We start from the raw sequence: 16,370 nt of genomic DNA, 5'->3' as shown, positions 1-16,370 counted from the left end.
CCACACGGCCGGCCCGCGGGCTCCCTCCGCTCGTTCGCCGCACGCCCAGCCCCGCCCCGCCCCACCCACCGTTGGCGCCTGCGCGCGGGGTCGGTTCCGGGTACGAGCGCGGCCCCGGCGATGGCGGCCGTGCGGCTGTGGCAGCTGTGGCTGCAGGGCCTGGCGCTGGTGTGGGGCCGCGCCGGGATGGGGTTGGCGCACCTCGCCGCCACGGCTCCGCCGCCGCAGGGTAAGGAGAGACGGGGAGCCGCGGGCCCCTTCCACCCGTGGATGCGGGGCGGTGGGGCCTGCCCGGGGTGTTTCTCTGCGGAGGGCCGCGCTCGCCCCTCAGCAGGGCGGCGGGAGGGGCGGGCGGAGGCCCCCGCTCGCCCCGAGGCCTGCGGGCGCCGAGCGCAGCCGGGAGCGCCCGCAGTCGGCGGAGCTCGGGGCTTTGCCTTGGTCCTCGGAGCGGGCTGGTCCCGTGTGACGGGAGGACGGCCACCGCTGCGGAGGGGACAGGGAGGGTGGCTCCCAGCTTGCCACCAAAGGAAGGGACGAGGGCACTGGTGTTTGTACTGCTGGCCGGCCCGCGGGGCCCCGGCGTTATCGGGAGTTCTGCTGCAAGGAGGCAGCAATCGCCTAGGTTTTCTCTGCCCTGACTGACGATGAGGAGTGTAGCTTGGAAGGAGAAGCTGACGGAGGTGCTCGTGCCATCCTGTTTGTTCTGTTGGAATCGTTTTATCTCGTAGCTGCTTTTGGAAAGCAGTTGGTGAAGCTCATCCTCAAATTTGGTGGCTATTAACAGATATGACTAGAAAGGTGCTCATCAGGTTAGTTTGCGTTAAATTAGGGTACCTCATGTGAGCATCTATGCTATGAGGACAGGCTGAGAGAGTTGGGGCTATTCAGCCTGAAGAAGAGAAGGCCCCGAGGAGACCTTATAGCAGCCTTCCAGTACCTAAAGGGGGCCTACAGGAAAGGTGGGGAGGGTCTCCTTATCAGGGAGTGTAATGATAGGACAAGGGGGAACGGTTTTAAACTGAAAGAGGAGAGATTTAGATTAGATATTAGGAATAAATTCTTTATTGTGAGTGTGGTGAGGCAGTGGAACAGGTTGCCCAGGGAGATTGTGGATGCCCCATCCCTGGAAGTGTTCAAGGCCAGGCTGGATGGGGCTTTGAGCAGCCTGGTCTAGTGGGAGGTGTCCCTGCCTATGGCAGGGGGGTTGGAACTAGATGATCTTTAAGGTCCCTTCCAACCCGAACCATTCTATGTGGACCTTGACATGTGTGATTAGAGTCCTAATTTGTTTAATTTCTTTTATGGGAGGGTTTATACTCAAAAAGGAAGTATCTAACTCTGTGAGACAGCTACCGTGAAGCAGCAGAGGAGAGCTGTCAGTGTTCCTCAACTATTAGGAAAGAACAGAAGGTAGACCTGCTAATAACTGCAAGTTAATCAGTAAACATAATCAAACCCAAAGACAAATATAATTGAAACCAAGGAGCAAAGAGTTTGATTGGAGCCAAAAATTCAGTTGAATTAGTAGTGGAGTTGCTAATGAATTCCCTAGGAAAGAAGCTTTCACATATTCTTACATGAGTTAAGGAACTTGCTCGTGACACAAAGTTGATCTTTGACATGGAGAAGGGTCATGATACTATACAGAAAGATGTGGGTGACCTTTAAGGAATAAATATTTGAAATAAAGTTAAAAAATAAAAGATGAATTGTTATGCCATCTGACTAGTATTATTTTAATCTTAAATCAAAACAGTCAGAAAAAAGTAGGGAGGTAGACTTGTTGACTATCGGATGCTTATCAGTTACTGAATTGATGCTCTTGTGAAGAGAGGGATTGCAGTTTTACAGTTTTATGGTAGTTTTGCATGATTGTGGGACCTTGTATGCCATCCTGCTAAATATTGCACAAGTTCAGCACCTGCGTTGAGCAGGGCTGGACTGGCACAAAGCAGGGCTACAAGGGCTGTAGTGTTCTCTATTTCAGAAAATACCAAAAAGAATATGGCTTTAATTGCTGGAGGAGGAGGAAGGTTGAGCGGGAATAAGAGTACTTTAAGGAAGTACTCATACCAGTAGGAGGTAACAACTGTTTAAGTTGAAGAACAGTGTTGCCCTGAGTGGGGGCAGAGAACAAATTAAAATAAACTAGCTATGAATAAGCTTAGTGTAGGTGTTGAAAGGTTTCTGACTGTCTGAGCAGTTGCACTGCTTTGATTAATTTTTTTTTTTTTGGTAGAATAAGAATTCCCTCCCATTTCTCACTGAGCTTAAGGTTGTATGGCAGTCATCCGTCCTTAGTGTATGCTGTATAGAGCCCTGTCTTCTTAAAAAAAAAACAACAAACAAACCCCAAAACAAACAAACAATTAAAAAACCTCAAAAAACTGTGCATATGCTACCTTCATGCACAAATACATACTGGAAAGGGGAGGGAGGAAAGTGGTTTGTTTTTTTTTAAATAGTTTCATTGTCAGTGCAATTCTATTTTATCTGTATTTTGTGGAGGAACAGCCTTCGTTATGTGTTTGTGTGTGGTTATGCTGGTCCATGAGTATGTCTTCTGGAAAGTGAGATCATACAGGTAATTGGTGTATAGTTAACTTAGTACAATTCCTGTATGTGTGGGCAGCATTGTAGTTGTGTTAAAAAAAAAAAAAAAAGATGGCATGCGTGAACAGTAATAGCCTTCTCTTATCTTGTAAGAATATAATCTTCATGCAGCTACAGATCACTCTGTACAAGGTGTTACACTAAACTATTTTGGTAAAAATTACACCACTTATCAAAGTAATGCTTCCACTGCTTGGTAAACTAGGCTTGGCATGTAAAAATGGTTTATGATTTATCATTTTATGACATGTTAGGTAATTAATGCTGATGTTGTATGCCAGTATAGAAGGAATGATTAAGTTTGATAAATGCTGTTTAAAACACAGTGTGAATTGTTGTTGGTAGTGGTGCTATGGCTTACATTTATTTTTTTCCCTGATAAAGATAATACAGTAGTCCCTTGAAATACTAGAGGGAGACAGTCAACTTAATATCTTTTTAAACAAAAATAACTTTGAATTTTTTATTATTCAGTATGCTGGTACACATAATGCTTTAGCAGGCTGTGTGGGAGGGGTGGTTTGGTTTTTTCTTCTTTTTTGTTTTGAGATATGATTTGTTCTGTCTTCTGCTCTTGTGGATAACACCGTAACTGATGGGAAACTTGTAGATGTTTGTAAGTTATGTGACCCAGAGAAATATGTAAAGCAGAATGGAAAAACATTTTTTTCAATCACTCATTGTAATGTTAAATTTTGTAACAGCAGTACATAAAGATGCTTTGATTTTTGAGGCATATGTTGTGATGATGATGTGAAGTATTTTCATTAAGACTAATAAGTTGTTCTTTATTCTAAAGATAAATAACAGAAGTCTAATTTTTCTGGTAACTTAAGTACCTGTCTTTTGGTTATATGCCAATATAGGTTATCTGCTATAATAAGCCAGTAGGAAGGCAGTTAAAGGAGATAAACAGCATGAAAAGCTTGTGAGATTACCTTCTTTGGTAAGAATCTAAGTAATGTGACATTTCTTCAATTTGCTGTAGATGTTTCAGTTACTGAAAATGTAACCTAAACCATGTTTTTAGAAGTCCTTGGTGTTACTTGAATGCTTCTGACAGTACCTTGCTAATTCATGTTCAGAAAGCTGGTTTGTTTAGGTGTTTTAAATCTTAAATTGAAAATGTAGCGAAGTATTTTTGTAATAAGCATGGTGGTACTCCATGTAGAGTAAGCCCATTTGAAATTTTTTTAACTTAAACTGAGAACTGTTTCTGAATCTGCTTTTCATGGGATTTTTTTTCCCATTAATTGGTATATGGCCCTTACACTTAGGCTATTTCTCATTTGATTGGCAGCAGTAACAGTGTTAATTTGTACCAGATAAACCAGTAAGTGTTTTTTCTATATGGATATATTAATTAAAGCTAAATATATTGGTACAGAAAATATACTTAATGTTAAGAATTAGTATCAGAAGGGTATAATATTGAATTATGAAAAGAAAATATTAAAATAGGTAGCTGTCTCTAAGCATACCCATAATTTAGCTCAAATTGAAAACTTCTTGTGACTAATACAGTTATTCATCAAAAGTAGGATTGGATTCCTGATTTGAAGATATTTTCCCCTCATATTTATGATATATGTGGAAATAATCAAAAGTTAATTTCATCATAGTATTAAAAATTATTATAGGAACTACAATTATTGGAAGAAAAATCCAGGTTCAGTCCAGGAGAACAGACTCCCCCTCATCTGCCAAGTATTTCGTCTAGGTCAAGACTATGGCACGTACGTGGTCCTGTGGGCAACAAATGATGTCTACGTCGTGGATAAAAAAGACGGGTCTTAAGATGATAAGCATTCAGTACTTCTAAACGAAAGTCATATCCTTTGGCTAGAATTCTCTGGGAATGTGAACACCAGTAAATATTTACTTTTTTTAGGATAGCAGATGTTTTTTAAAATCCAAAGAAAATATGAATCAAGTCCTCCCTCATTGCTTGGCTTTTCAGACTCATGTTGGAGTTCTTGTTGACCTCTTACAAAATAACATTGTGTCCTATGTTTGGAAACTTTTTTTATTGTTATTTAAAATCATGTCATTTGGAGACTTTTATCTTTTAAAAACTTTTTTCTCCCAAGAAAAAGGTTAATATCTATGGAAGGGAAAGCAACCCTAGAGAAAGGTCAGCTCTTGCTAGGCTTCCAGAGCTGCAAAACTTGGAATGTTCTCTAGGTTGAAGTGTAAAAGTTTAGAACTTCAGCAGAGATACTGGAGGCTCTTGTCTTATATCTCCCATGCTGTCCTTAGAGAAAGCAAATTGAAGTTAAAAGTAAGCTTGAATTGTTTCCCTATGTCAGAGGTCAAACTTAAGCAATTTGTGTCTGTTTGCTACAGTTCTCCTGGAATGGAATTATTGAGCTTTCATTACTTCAGTCAAAATTGTTGTTTGTATCTGGAAATAGAACAAAGAAAAGGTTAAATTTGTTAAGTACTTCGCATTACTGAGTAAAAATAAATACATAATCTCTGTGTGTTGTTTTTTTTTTTTTCTAGCATGCTCAGAGTTTTCCCAGAGATCCTGCGAAGAATGTCTAAAAAATGTTTCGGTAAGATTTTTAACGTCATTTTTGATTGAGAATTTGGATCATTTTTCCACTTAATGTAAAATCAAGTTGTTAGGCTTTGTTTGGTGGGGGTTTTGTTTTGTTTTTAATGGTGAATCTAGTCAAATTACCCGTAATAAAAGAGGAGGTCAAGATCAGTCAGTTGTAATATCTGTTATTACTTAAAAGTCAACTGATGTTCTGTTTCCCCTCTGTCACACTCAATGCCAGTGTGCTTTCACTTTGCCAGGGTTGCTCCGTGATTTGGTCACTCAGGGTATTTCTCTGCTTTGTTGGGAGAGGACAGACAGTGTGAAGTCCAGGCTTCCAGTTCCAGTGTGTGCTCAGCGCTTTCATGGCGCAGCTGAGGAAGTTGATGTTGCTGCTGGTTTAGACTCATCCTCATTTTGCAAGCAGCACTTGGTTAAATTTCCATCTTATAAAAGGGCTAGATAAACTGGATCTTGTGTGGCTAAAATGCCTTGCATTTCTTGTATGCTGAATAGGAGAACTGGGAAATTAATGTAAATAAACTAGAAATGCCTTTCTCTGGAGGCGCCCCAAGCAGTGCGTTTAACTGAGGCAGACTGGATCAGTGCTGTAGATGTTCAGACATGTCGGCCTCTCCACTGGCTACATCAGACTGTAAGTGCCTAAGACTGCCAGGCTCGGTCACTGTTCCGGTAGCAAAGTGTTTAAACCTCCAATGAGAATGCAATAAGGCAGACATTTAAAACAATAGAATTTATTTCTCTGTCCTTTGCTGAAAACCTTTTTATCTCCACAATAAGGGTCATAAGTGTGCAAAAGGTGTCTGTCCCTGCAGAGTAGAAGAAACTCCCATATTTAAAGTGAGAGTTTGTCTTGAATTCTAACTTCAGATGTTACCGAAAAGAAGTATTTCAGAAGTCTTTAAGTTACATAAGTTACTGCAAAACTTTCTCACTAGGGAAAATTGAGAAATATCCAAACTTACACATTGTATCCTTGTCTTATGCATCTTTTGTCTTTTTAATGGAAAAATATTAATTGTCTTGTATTGATGTGGTTATTGTGTGTTGTCACATCTCTATATTTGTTGTCATAAGCATAGCATTGTGTAAAGAAGTCTTCATCTTTGAAAGTATGAAGTAGGAAATGGAAATTATGGGACATTAAAGATTAAATGTTCGGCACTACCACTGGTGTGACTGTCACTTCACGTCAGTGCTGCTGCATATACATCAGCACAGCTTTTATTAACCTGAGAGTTATGTGTTCACCTTGTGAGATAAATGAACCCTTTAGCTGTGTCTGTGTACTGAAGACACTAACAGAGTTATAGATACATTATTTTCAGAATCTGTCAAATCAATTTCAGTGTCCAGGCTTGTTTTGGTGACAGTGATGGATGATTCAGGGCAACTGCTTCAATAGCATCAGTGTTAACCTTGAAGAAAGGAGTTTAGACTTGATTCAGACAATTTGCACGTGCATTAAAAAAAAAACCAAACTACAGAACAAAGCCATTAGCATTTCTGTGAGCAATACAAAAGCAGAGGATTGCTGAAATTATGTTGTTTAATTGCTTCAGTAGAAAAAAATATCAGGTTTTCATATTGGTGATAATATAGATAGCAGCAGATAAAAATGAAAATAAACATTTGGTGAATAGATAAAAACAATTCCAAACCAACCCTAAAATGTAGTAATTTAATTCAGATAAATAGAATTATAATTCAAAATGCTCAGATTTTGTTGATCATAATTATAATTGGGTTGTTCTTTTGGATTGGTCTTCAGAGTTGATTACCTATTTTCTTGTGTTTATATCAATAAGTTCTGAGGGGTAATTTTATAGATATGCTGTTTCATTTCATTTTATTCCTTACAATGTGATACATTAAAAAATAACACATAGAGGCTTTGATTAGAGCTGTTGAATCCTGAAATTCAATTTATTTACTTCAAAGAAATACTTACCGCTATGACTAGCGGATTACCAGATGTGTATTAAACTTTGAGAGCTTTTATCTGTTACCAGATAATGTGTAATTATCTGTTGATTAATGTCTTGAGAGAATTTTGTCTTCACATTTCTAACTCCACGTGACAGTGCGTAAGACAAAATATGTAATGCAAGAACTAGTTAAAGGTAGGACTACACTTTAAAATCTGTGTGCATGTGTAGAGTCTCAGCATTCTGGAGAATTTTCCAAAGTCTCGCTTTTAACTTCTACCAATGCACTTTTCCCCTCAGCTATTTGTTTTTGTCATGCTCATCGTTGTCCTACTAAGAAATGTATGGAATCTAAATTATCGAGGAAAATGGATTTTAGGCAAGCTAGATGTTTAAAAAAAGAAAAGGTGCTAACACCTATAGGAAATTATATGATCAATAAATATGGCCCAATTTTTTTTTTGAAGGAAAGGTGGGAATAATAGTCACTTGCATGCCTCTATCTGATCATAGAGGAGCAAGTATTCATTTTGTATTCATAATTACTATCTTTTTTAATACTGAGAATATGTCCTTAAAATGCACCTGGACTGGATTAATGATGTTGTACTTCATTATCCATGTGGGACTCTACTAAAATAAAGTCAGTGATATCCATCAGAGTGTGAACGTGGTTCCTGGTATGCTCTGCAAAGACTATGTGATTCGCCTCTAAATAAAATAAAATCTTTTTAGTCTTCATTTGTAGGTTATGTAGATGAGGATCAAAGTTAAGGAAATGTTTTATCCTTGGGTGTTTAGGCTTTTTTCTTTTTTCTAACGTGATTTTGACAATTAGCTCGATTTTTAGCATTGGGAATGAGTCAACTGAAATATTTCCTCTTACCTCTGCACCAGTCAGTAGCTGTATCAGATATTGCCTCTTGGGCTACACACATTCTTAATGGTTACATGTGGTAGCCTCCATCAGAGGGAAATGGTTGACCTTTCTGTGCCCATGGTTGTCACCAACAGTATAGAGTCATTCAAGTTAGAAGAGACCTCATGAGTCATCTAGTCCAGCCTCCTCCTACTCAAAACAGGGTCAACGTTACATTCAAACAAGTTTAACAATGACTTGTAGTCTGCCCCCATTAGTCATTATTTTTGAACTGTTAATTCTCATTAAATAATTGATCCAACAAAAATAAGCCTATTCTTATCTAACATCCTTGATTAAAATTAAAACTGAGAATGGCAGGATTTGTGGCAAAGATTATTCTGATGGCTTAATTATTTTTGTTGATGTGTCTTTATGGGTATGTTTGACTTGTATGGTCTACCAACCAAAGAATATTTTTCTTGTCTCCTTCACTTTTTTCAAGAGACCGGAATCTACTACAAACTGTTTCCTTTATGTTTAACGTTTTCTAACCCTTTATAGCAAGATACAGACTTTGTGCAATTAAGGATGTATGACAGAGATGTTCTTGATAGTACTGTTAGATAAAGCTTGGTTCCTGGATGAGCTCTTTCTAGAATGAATCCTAAAAAGCCCTGTTCTGTCAAGGATTCCTTTTGCTGTCATTCAGTGATTGAGTTGTGTGGTAAAGGAATTTTGAATGAGTATCTATTTTAACAGAAGAACCCCAAAACTTAAGCTTTATGCTTAATGTTGACATAAAAAGCAAAAATGTTGTGCTGGTGTTGTAGCTATAATACACGTAAGAAATTCTAAAAATATCCAGATAAGTAAGTGTGGTTCGTTCTTTTTTTTCTGTTGAGAGTCAAATATAGGGCTGAAATAAGATTGTAAGTGTACTTGTATTCCTCAAAGACATCAGATGTTTTTAGATTCTGAACAGTTGACTTTCTGGATTTGTATTTCTTGTTAATTTCAGTAATTCTAAACTCAAAGCCGTTTTATCCTCAAGTATACTAAGTACCTCAATGTGTTCCTAAATACTTTCAGGCTAGTGTAAATATTTACTACCTTCTATTACCTGTAAGTATGAAGTGTACTTATTCACAATTCAGTTTAGGCTTACTTAGGAATTGTACCAAGAGTCTGCAGGTTTTACACTACAGAGCACTTTCAATGTATCTGTACAGTACTGTATGCACTTAAGAATTCTGTCTGTGGAGAGGAGCACTAAATTGTAAACTGGTTTTGAAGGTCAATAATTTGTTTTTTGTTTCGTTTGCACAGTGCCTTTGGTGTTACACCAACAACACTTGTGTTGATTACCCTGTAAGAAGCATTCTTCCACCATCTTCGTTATGTTCACTCTCAAATGCTCGATGGGGAGTTTGCTGGAGTAGGTACTAATTTTACTTTTGCTGTAGAGAATTATTTATGAGTATGGTTAGATTAAAGTTAAGACTACTGCTTACTGGAGCTGTTTCCTGATAACTTATTTGGAGGGGTGAGGGGAGAAAGCAGTGGTTATGATTTGGAACTGTGATCCCTAATCTTCTGGATTTACAAAACAGTCATTGTTAAAGGTTCTTTATGAACAGCCAGTATAGTTATACTGATCCAATGGCTTTAAAACATTTACTATGTTGTGAAGTTCTGTTGATGCTAAAGTCTAGACTGGGAGCCAGTGATGTTGGAATGTTCTGAGTATTTTATGTATGTAGTCAGGATTCACCTGTTTCTTAAACCATATTTCTGAGGCGCAAAGAAATAAGGTCATTGTCCGTTGACAATGGGTGATCATTCTTACCTTTTTAAAAACTTCGCAGGATATCGGATGATATGCCTGGATCCACAATTTTTATAGTATATTCCAATGGCAGTAGTGAACCAATACTACAGGAATGGTGTTGCTTGAAAATTCTTGCTCTTTTTGTTTAAACAACTGAAAAAACGACCATGGTCTGTGGGTGCTGAAATTAAGGTTAAAAAGGAAGCTGCAGAGTAGTGCTGCATCATTTCGTTGTTCTTAGATTTCCTTTTGCTTTGCAGTTTGTGTTACAAAATACGGTGCAGCGCATATGCTGCCATTGGGGTGAAATCTTTGCAGCTATTTTTGCATTACTGTGTATACAGATCTAAATTCAGACTAGACTGGAAAAGAGAACAAATAAGACATTGGAAAGCCTGTCATATGAAAGAAGAGTACGTCTTCAGTCCAGCAGAGCAGAGGCTTGCTGCTTTCTTTGTATTTGCTCATGGACACCAGGAGGCTAAAGGACAAAGACAAGTGGGGATGAACTATCAGTGACTGTTCACTGTAAATTAGAAGAAAGTTATCACACTTAGAGCAGTGAGAATATGGAGTAGTCTTTAAATTAGAGTAGCAGAGGTAGAAGATTGCCATTGAAATGCAGCATGCAAATTTCTGAATGCTAGCACTTCATGTAATCCCTGCAAACCAAAGGACTATATTGGATGGTACAGGAGAGCTTTACCAATTCTTTGTTCTTAGCAGAAGGTCTCTGTTTTATGAGAGAAGGCATTTATGTTTAGACTTTTAAAAGTTTTAGGGCTACAGAAGGTATATAATTTCACTCATAAGGCACACTTTTAAGGAAATTGGGCTTTCATTGTTGTAGTAAATGCTGTGACTATGATCTGTAAGCAAAGTTTTTTCTGTAAGTGTGGTGAGTTGACTCCTGCCAACGGCTAAGTACCCACACAACTGCTCCTACCCTTCCTCCCCTGGCCTCAGTGGGGCGGTGAAGAAAATAGGAAGAGCAAAAGCATGGATTGAGATAAAGACAGTTTAATAGGTGAAGGAAAAATGAGGAGAGGGGGAAAAAAAACAAGCAGAGGAAATCACTTACCACCTCCCACAGGTGGACTGATGCCCAGCCAGTCCCCAAACAATAGTCACTTTGGAAGTCAGATACCCCATCCGCTTTTTCCTTGATTTCAGGTTTTGTTGCTGATTGTGGCATTACATGGTGTGGAATATCCCTTTGGCCAGTTTGGGTCAGGTGTTCTGGCAGTGTCCCCTCCTGACTTCTTACATCTCTTGCCCTGCTCACTGGGGGTAGTAGTGGGTGGGGAGAAGAGAAAATCTTGATGCCCTTCAAGCCTGTTCAGCAGCAGCCAAAACATTGGTGTGTTACCAGCAGTGTTTTAGCCAGAAATCAAAAACATGGCATCATGCCAGCTGCTATGAAGAAGGTTAACTCTGTCCCAGCAACACCCAGTACGGAAATAACGTTTGTGCTGTGTCCTTTTGCAAAGCAGTGATTCCTGCTATCTACTGATACTAAGGGTGTGCTTGACAGTTTACTTCTGCTGTAGAAATGACTTCTAGCTTGGGCACTACTTGTGTTTCTAGATTGAATGCAGCTTTTAAACAGAGAATAGAGCACATTCTCAGCAAAAAAAGTACAAGTGGAAAAAGAAAAAAAAAAAAAAAAAAAAAAACAACAACAGATACGCATTTCCTTAATAGTCTTTTTACAAATTATATGCAGCAACATGCCACGGGGATATATAGTCTTATTGAGACTCTCCCCTTTGGACACAGTAGGAAAACTACCTTGTGAGCATGGTGGTACTTTTCCTTTTTGCCAGTAAAATCAAGAGGCAAGCATTGGCTCAGTGTTGCTGAAAATGAAGGTGAATATTGCAGCTCTCAAAGTCAAAAACAAATAACTGGCTTATATTTAAAATTTTTATGGAATAAGATGTTGACAGATTATTAACTAGCAGTGAAGAAAAAAGAACAATATAGAAACAACATAATACAACATAGCTTAATTGTGTTTTTTCCATGAATAATAACAAATGAAATAACAGACAGACTGAAAACTGACACTCTTTTTCTACACTTTATTAATAGGTTCAAAATATTTTTTGCTTCAATTAAATAGCATTTTAAAAGTAAATAATATACTTTAAAAAAAATTAAATGGAGATCAAAACAATTTTCTGGTTTTTTTACCTCACTGAATAAGGTATATTTAATTGCTTGTAACTTGTAGGGGAGTAACAGAATGAGAAATGTGATACAGTGAAATGTGTTACCTTCAAAATTTACATGTTCAGGATTTACTTGTGTATTGTAACTAGAAACTATGTATTAATCTGTATTATAAACTGTGCCCAGTAGATTATAACACACAAGCAAAAATATTTGCTGGGATTTAATCTTTGGCAAATTCTGTGAAGGTGATGCCTTGGCCAGATGTGAGTTGATGAGATCTGTAGAGAAGTTACAGATGCTTTGGCTTGTGCATGTGATCAGAGAGGATAAACCTTCTGAACTTCACTTGCTAAACTTGACTGCCTTATCACTTGTACCCTGAAGCAGTAAAAAGTGCAGGTGCAGCCCCTTTGTATTGCTGCAGCAGCATGAAGCTGCTGAATCTGGCAGAGTTCAGAGGGATTTATGTGGGAGAAAGGAGAAGAGACAGCTTCCCTGTCCTTACGCTGTCATGCTTTAAAATAGACAATGTGGGGTATTTGTGGGGAGAGAAGTTTAGTTTTTATTATTTCTGTTACAACTTTACTGAATGATTTCATTTTGTCCTTTGTTAGGTCCTTTAACTCCTCAAAGTTGTGTCTGTAGCTTTGCTTGTATTGTCCCTGTTTGCTTACTTCTTGGGCCTCACTCTTTTCCAGGGCATCAGGTTTCTGATTATTTTTTTATGAATGTAGTCCTGTCCTCGTTTGGACTAGCTATGCTTTTTATAGTGTATACCGTTAAAATAATACCATGCCCGCCACTTCTTAATCGCTCTTTGGATGTAGGAGATTAATCTCTTTGGACATAGAAGATAACTTAGGAAGTTTTAATGGAGAGTTATATATTGGCTCCTTCAAATCCTCTGACACTGTGTTATGTCATTTTGCTCTTAAGTAACTGCTGCATGTAATAGGTGTACACTGAGGCTGCATCTATATGACTTTTTTATTCGTGTGGTACATTGGCTAAGATTGTGATTGGGACAACAGAACTGCGTGTGGAATCACACCAGTAGATTTATATCATATAAAGTATTACAGGAAAACTTTTAATAATTTGGTATATGTAAAGAACAATTTTACTTAATGACTGTTCAGTGTAAATAATGCATAGTAACAAAATTCTAATGTGATATGCTGAGTTCTAACTGGAGGGGAAGGAGGGGAAGAATTATCAGAAAGACAAATGATAATACTGGAGTCTAACAAGTTGAATATATTCATGTTTTTCAGTAAACTTTGAGGCTTTAATTATTGCCATAGCTGTAGTAGCTGGACTCATTCTGGTGTCCATAGCAGTCTGTTGCTGTTACTGCTGTTACCGCAGAAGACATTCCAGGAGGTAAATACATATATTTGTTTCCTTTACTAACTTTGGGTGCTGGTCTTCCCTACTTAGCTACAATTTTTACTCTCCAGTATACTAAGAATCTTTTCATTGGGAAGCAATTTTGGTCACTTCATTTTACTTGTTTGAGAGACAACCAAAAAAGGTGTTTAGTGACAGGCAATATGACAGTGGAAATGATGCTGGAATGGCACTGAAGTGATGTTATTAGTGGTAGCATCACAGGTACATTCTCTAAGTAAGCTATTGCTTTACACTTCTACATTTTGCACTTCCTTATTGAGATTAGACATGAAACATTTCAATGGCCAAATAAATACTTGCTTCTTTGATAACAGAGCAAATGATTTCTTTCAAGGCAAGCTCATGGTACAGCAAAAAGGGGACCAGGTGGGTAATGAGTAACTGAGCAAGTGTCCTACAGCACTTGGTATCCATGCTACTGAGTTTGCTCTAGGATCTGTCAGCAGTCAGTATCTAAGTGATTAGCTGTCTTAGCCAATTCAACAAAATATTCTAAATGTAAGATGATACTTTTCGCTCTAAGATACTGGAAGTCACTGACTTATTTTCAAGTATGGTGCAAAAATTAAGTGTTCTTTAGATCTTGGAGGATTTGTAAAACTTACCTTTTTTTTTTTTTCCCCCTTTCTACTGACTTACTTTTCTAGTTGGCTAATATCCTTCAAAAGGAGGGAAGTAGTTGATGAGAAGCTAAAATAGGCAAGTCAGTGCTGCCATGTGAAGTGATCGGTGTGCATTCCCTAATGAAACACCTGGAAAGCCTTGTTTATTGGGACAGCACAATATGCATCCTTGCATCACTGAAGCTTTAGAGCTCAGGTTTCTGGGCAGTATAGTTTCAGCTAGCTCCTTTTGTCCTTCACTACTTCTCATGTGAACAAAATGTGGACCTTATTTGTTGATATGAAATATTTTCTATACTATTTCAAGGACCTGTAATTCACTGTTCTTGTTTGAGGGCTTTTTTTTAAAGAATTTGTGCAGCTGTACAGTGTTTAGTGCTGACCTTCAAGCCAGAGAAATATGGTACGTGTGGCTTCCAAAAAAGGAGAAAACTGTAAATAGCATGTTATTCCCTTTTTTTTCCCCGAAGAAGATGCACGCACCTGTTCTGGTGGTAGATTGGTTTACCAAATCTGTCCCAGTGCAGAATTTGGTAACTCTTTAGCCCTGTGCTGATAAGCCCTGAAGATGTATAGAACTGTTTTAGATTTTATGTAAAATTTGCCGACTTCGTCTGCAGAAGAACTGAGTAGGCCCCTGTGGCTGACATGCCTACAAATAAAGCTTGATTCCTGTGAAAAGAGAGATTTGTGCCAGACTTCAGTTTCAGTAGCTAAGTCATCAATCAGTACTGTAACATCTAATTCTAAAAATAGAGAGTTGGTTGAGAGTCGTCTTATGCCAGAACTCCAGAGGTGTCAAGCTTAATCTTCTGACACTCAGGGGATTTAAAGGTCTTGTCAGAGTGGGCTCCAGCTTGTTTCAGGAGGATTCACAATGTATTATTACACTGGAGCCTGATACATTACTGGTTTTAAACCCACGGATTCTCAGCAGGAATTCTTTTGCTGTCTGTTTCCTTGGTTTGGGGACTCCTTTTCTATAGAAGAAACTTTTTTAATGAATTGGAAGAAGGAAAATTTGCAGAAATGTAATATTAGATTTGTTTTCCTGGCTTCTTAGATGTAGCATCTCAGGTGTAGCTTTGTTTTGGAGAAGCATCAATATTCCTTCTGGGAATTTTTAAGCTGTGGGGTTTCAGTGTTTAAGCTGCCAGCACTTATCTTTTCCTTGGAACACAGAGAATACTTAGGTGCATTAATCCTGCCATTGGTGGTGTAGCTGGCTCACCTGAGTCCATCCCTACCACAGGAAGTCTAGGACTACTGGTTGATTGTTTCAGTTCATTATTTTTATCCTGTGTTTGGACTTTGAGTCTGGTTCCATGCACTTGAGAGTTTCATGCACTATTCATGAAACTATACTAAATAGGCTGTCTTGAACTTCTTCAGTTTAGCAACCACTTTTTTAATTTTTATAATTTCAAACTTTCTGAATTTTGAAGAAAAGCTCAATTCCTTCAAAGTGTCTAGAAATCACAAGATATTTAATGCTTCTTTTAATTACAGAGAATAAATATATTTTCTGAATCCTATACCAGCATTTTATTGACTTGAAGGGTCAGCGTGAACTGAGATTATTGCACAGTTGTAATACACTGGGGTCTTCAATAAAGTAGTTTTACAGAAGGATTCTCAAGAATGGGGTACATCTGTCAGAGAAGGGGAAGAGCATCTTCAGTCACAGGCTTACCAAGCTGGTGAAGAATGCTTTAAACTAAAATTGCTGGTGGAGAGGAACTTCAGTCCATCCCCCTCCTACCAGTTTGATGCCAGTAATGGATCCCTAGAGCCTGTAGAAGGATCACAGGTCAGCAGGAGAGTACCTGGAGTGCAGCACAAAGGAATTCCAGACACTCAGCCAGTAAGGCATCTTCAGCGGGGGCCCAACTTAAATGCCTCTATGTAAATGCATGTAGTGTAGGGAAAAAACAAGAGGAGTTTGAGCTGTGCATAGGACTGCAGGGTTGTGATACTGGCATTACTGAGACGTGGTGGAATGGCTCCTGTAACTGGAATGTTGGAATGGAAGGATACAGGCTCTGTAGGAGGGACAGGCAGGGGAGACAAGGAGAAGGGTGTTGCCCTCTATGTCAGTGACCAGCTGGAGTGCATGCAGCTTTGCTTGAGGATGGATGAGGAGCTTATGGGTCAGGTTTAAAGGGAGGGCAGAGACAGGTGAGATCATAGTGGGGGGGTCTGCTACAGGCCACCTGACCAGGAAGACTGAGCAGATGAGGCCCTCTATAGACAGATAGAAGCAGCCTCACATTCACAAGCCCAGGTCCTCATGAGGAACTTCAACCACCCAATATCTGTTGGAGGGACAAGACAGCAGGGCGTAAGCAATTCAGAAGGT

The 16,370-nt window shown here is 38.9% G+C and overlaps 1 protein-coding gene across 3 annotated transcripts in view; it reads left to right on the top strand.

Annotated features, from left to right (window-relative positions):
* The first annotated feature begins 90 nt into the window (after positions 1–90).
* Positions 91–16,370, top strand: part of LOC128905361 (pituitary tumor-transforming gene 1 protein-interacting protein-like) — a 34,244-nt gene continuing 17,964 nt past the window's right edge. For 2 of the 3 annotated variants that reach the window (XM_054191363.1, XM_054191361.1), the window contains exons 1-4: positions 91–229; positions 5,119–5,171; positions 9,296–9,404; positions 13,250–13,358. In XM_054191363.1, coding sequence (XP_054047338.1) covers positions 121–229; positions 5,119–5,171; positions 9,296–9,404; positions 13,250–13,358 — 380 coding nt within the window. In that variant the 5' untranslated portion in view covers positions 91–120. Of the gene's footprint in view, positions 230–5,118; positions 5,172–9,295; positions 9,409–13,249; positions 13,359–16,370 lie in introns of all 3 variants that reach the window. The other variant, XM_054191362.1, reaches the window with a different exon arrangement.

The sequence above is a fragment of the Rissa tridactyla genome, chromosome 2 (assembly GCF_028500815.1).
Source record: "Rissa tridactyla isolate bRisTri1 chromosome 2, bRisTri1.patW.cur.20221130, whole genome shotgun sequence".
Classification (NCBI taxonomy): Eukaryota; Metazoa; Chordata; class Aves; order Charadriiformes; family Laridae; genus Rissa; species Rissa tridactyla.
This window is presented reverse-complemented; position numbering and strand designations above follow the sequence as displayed.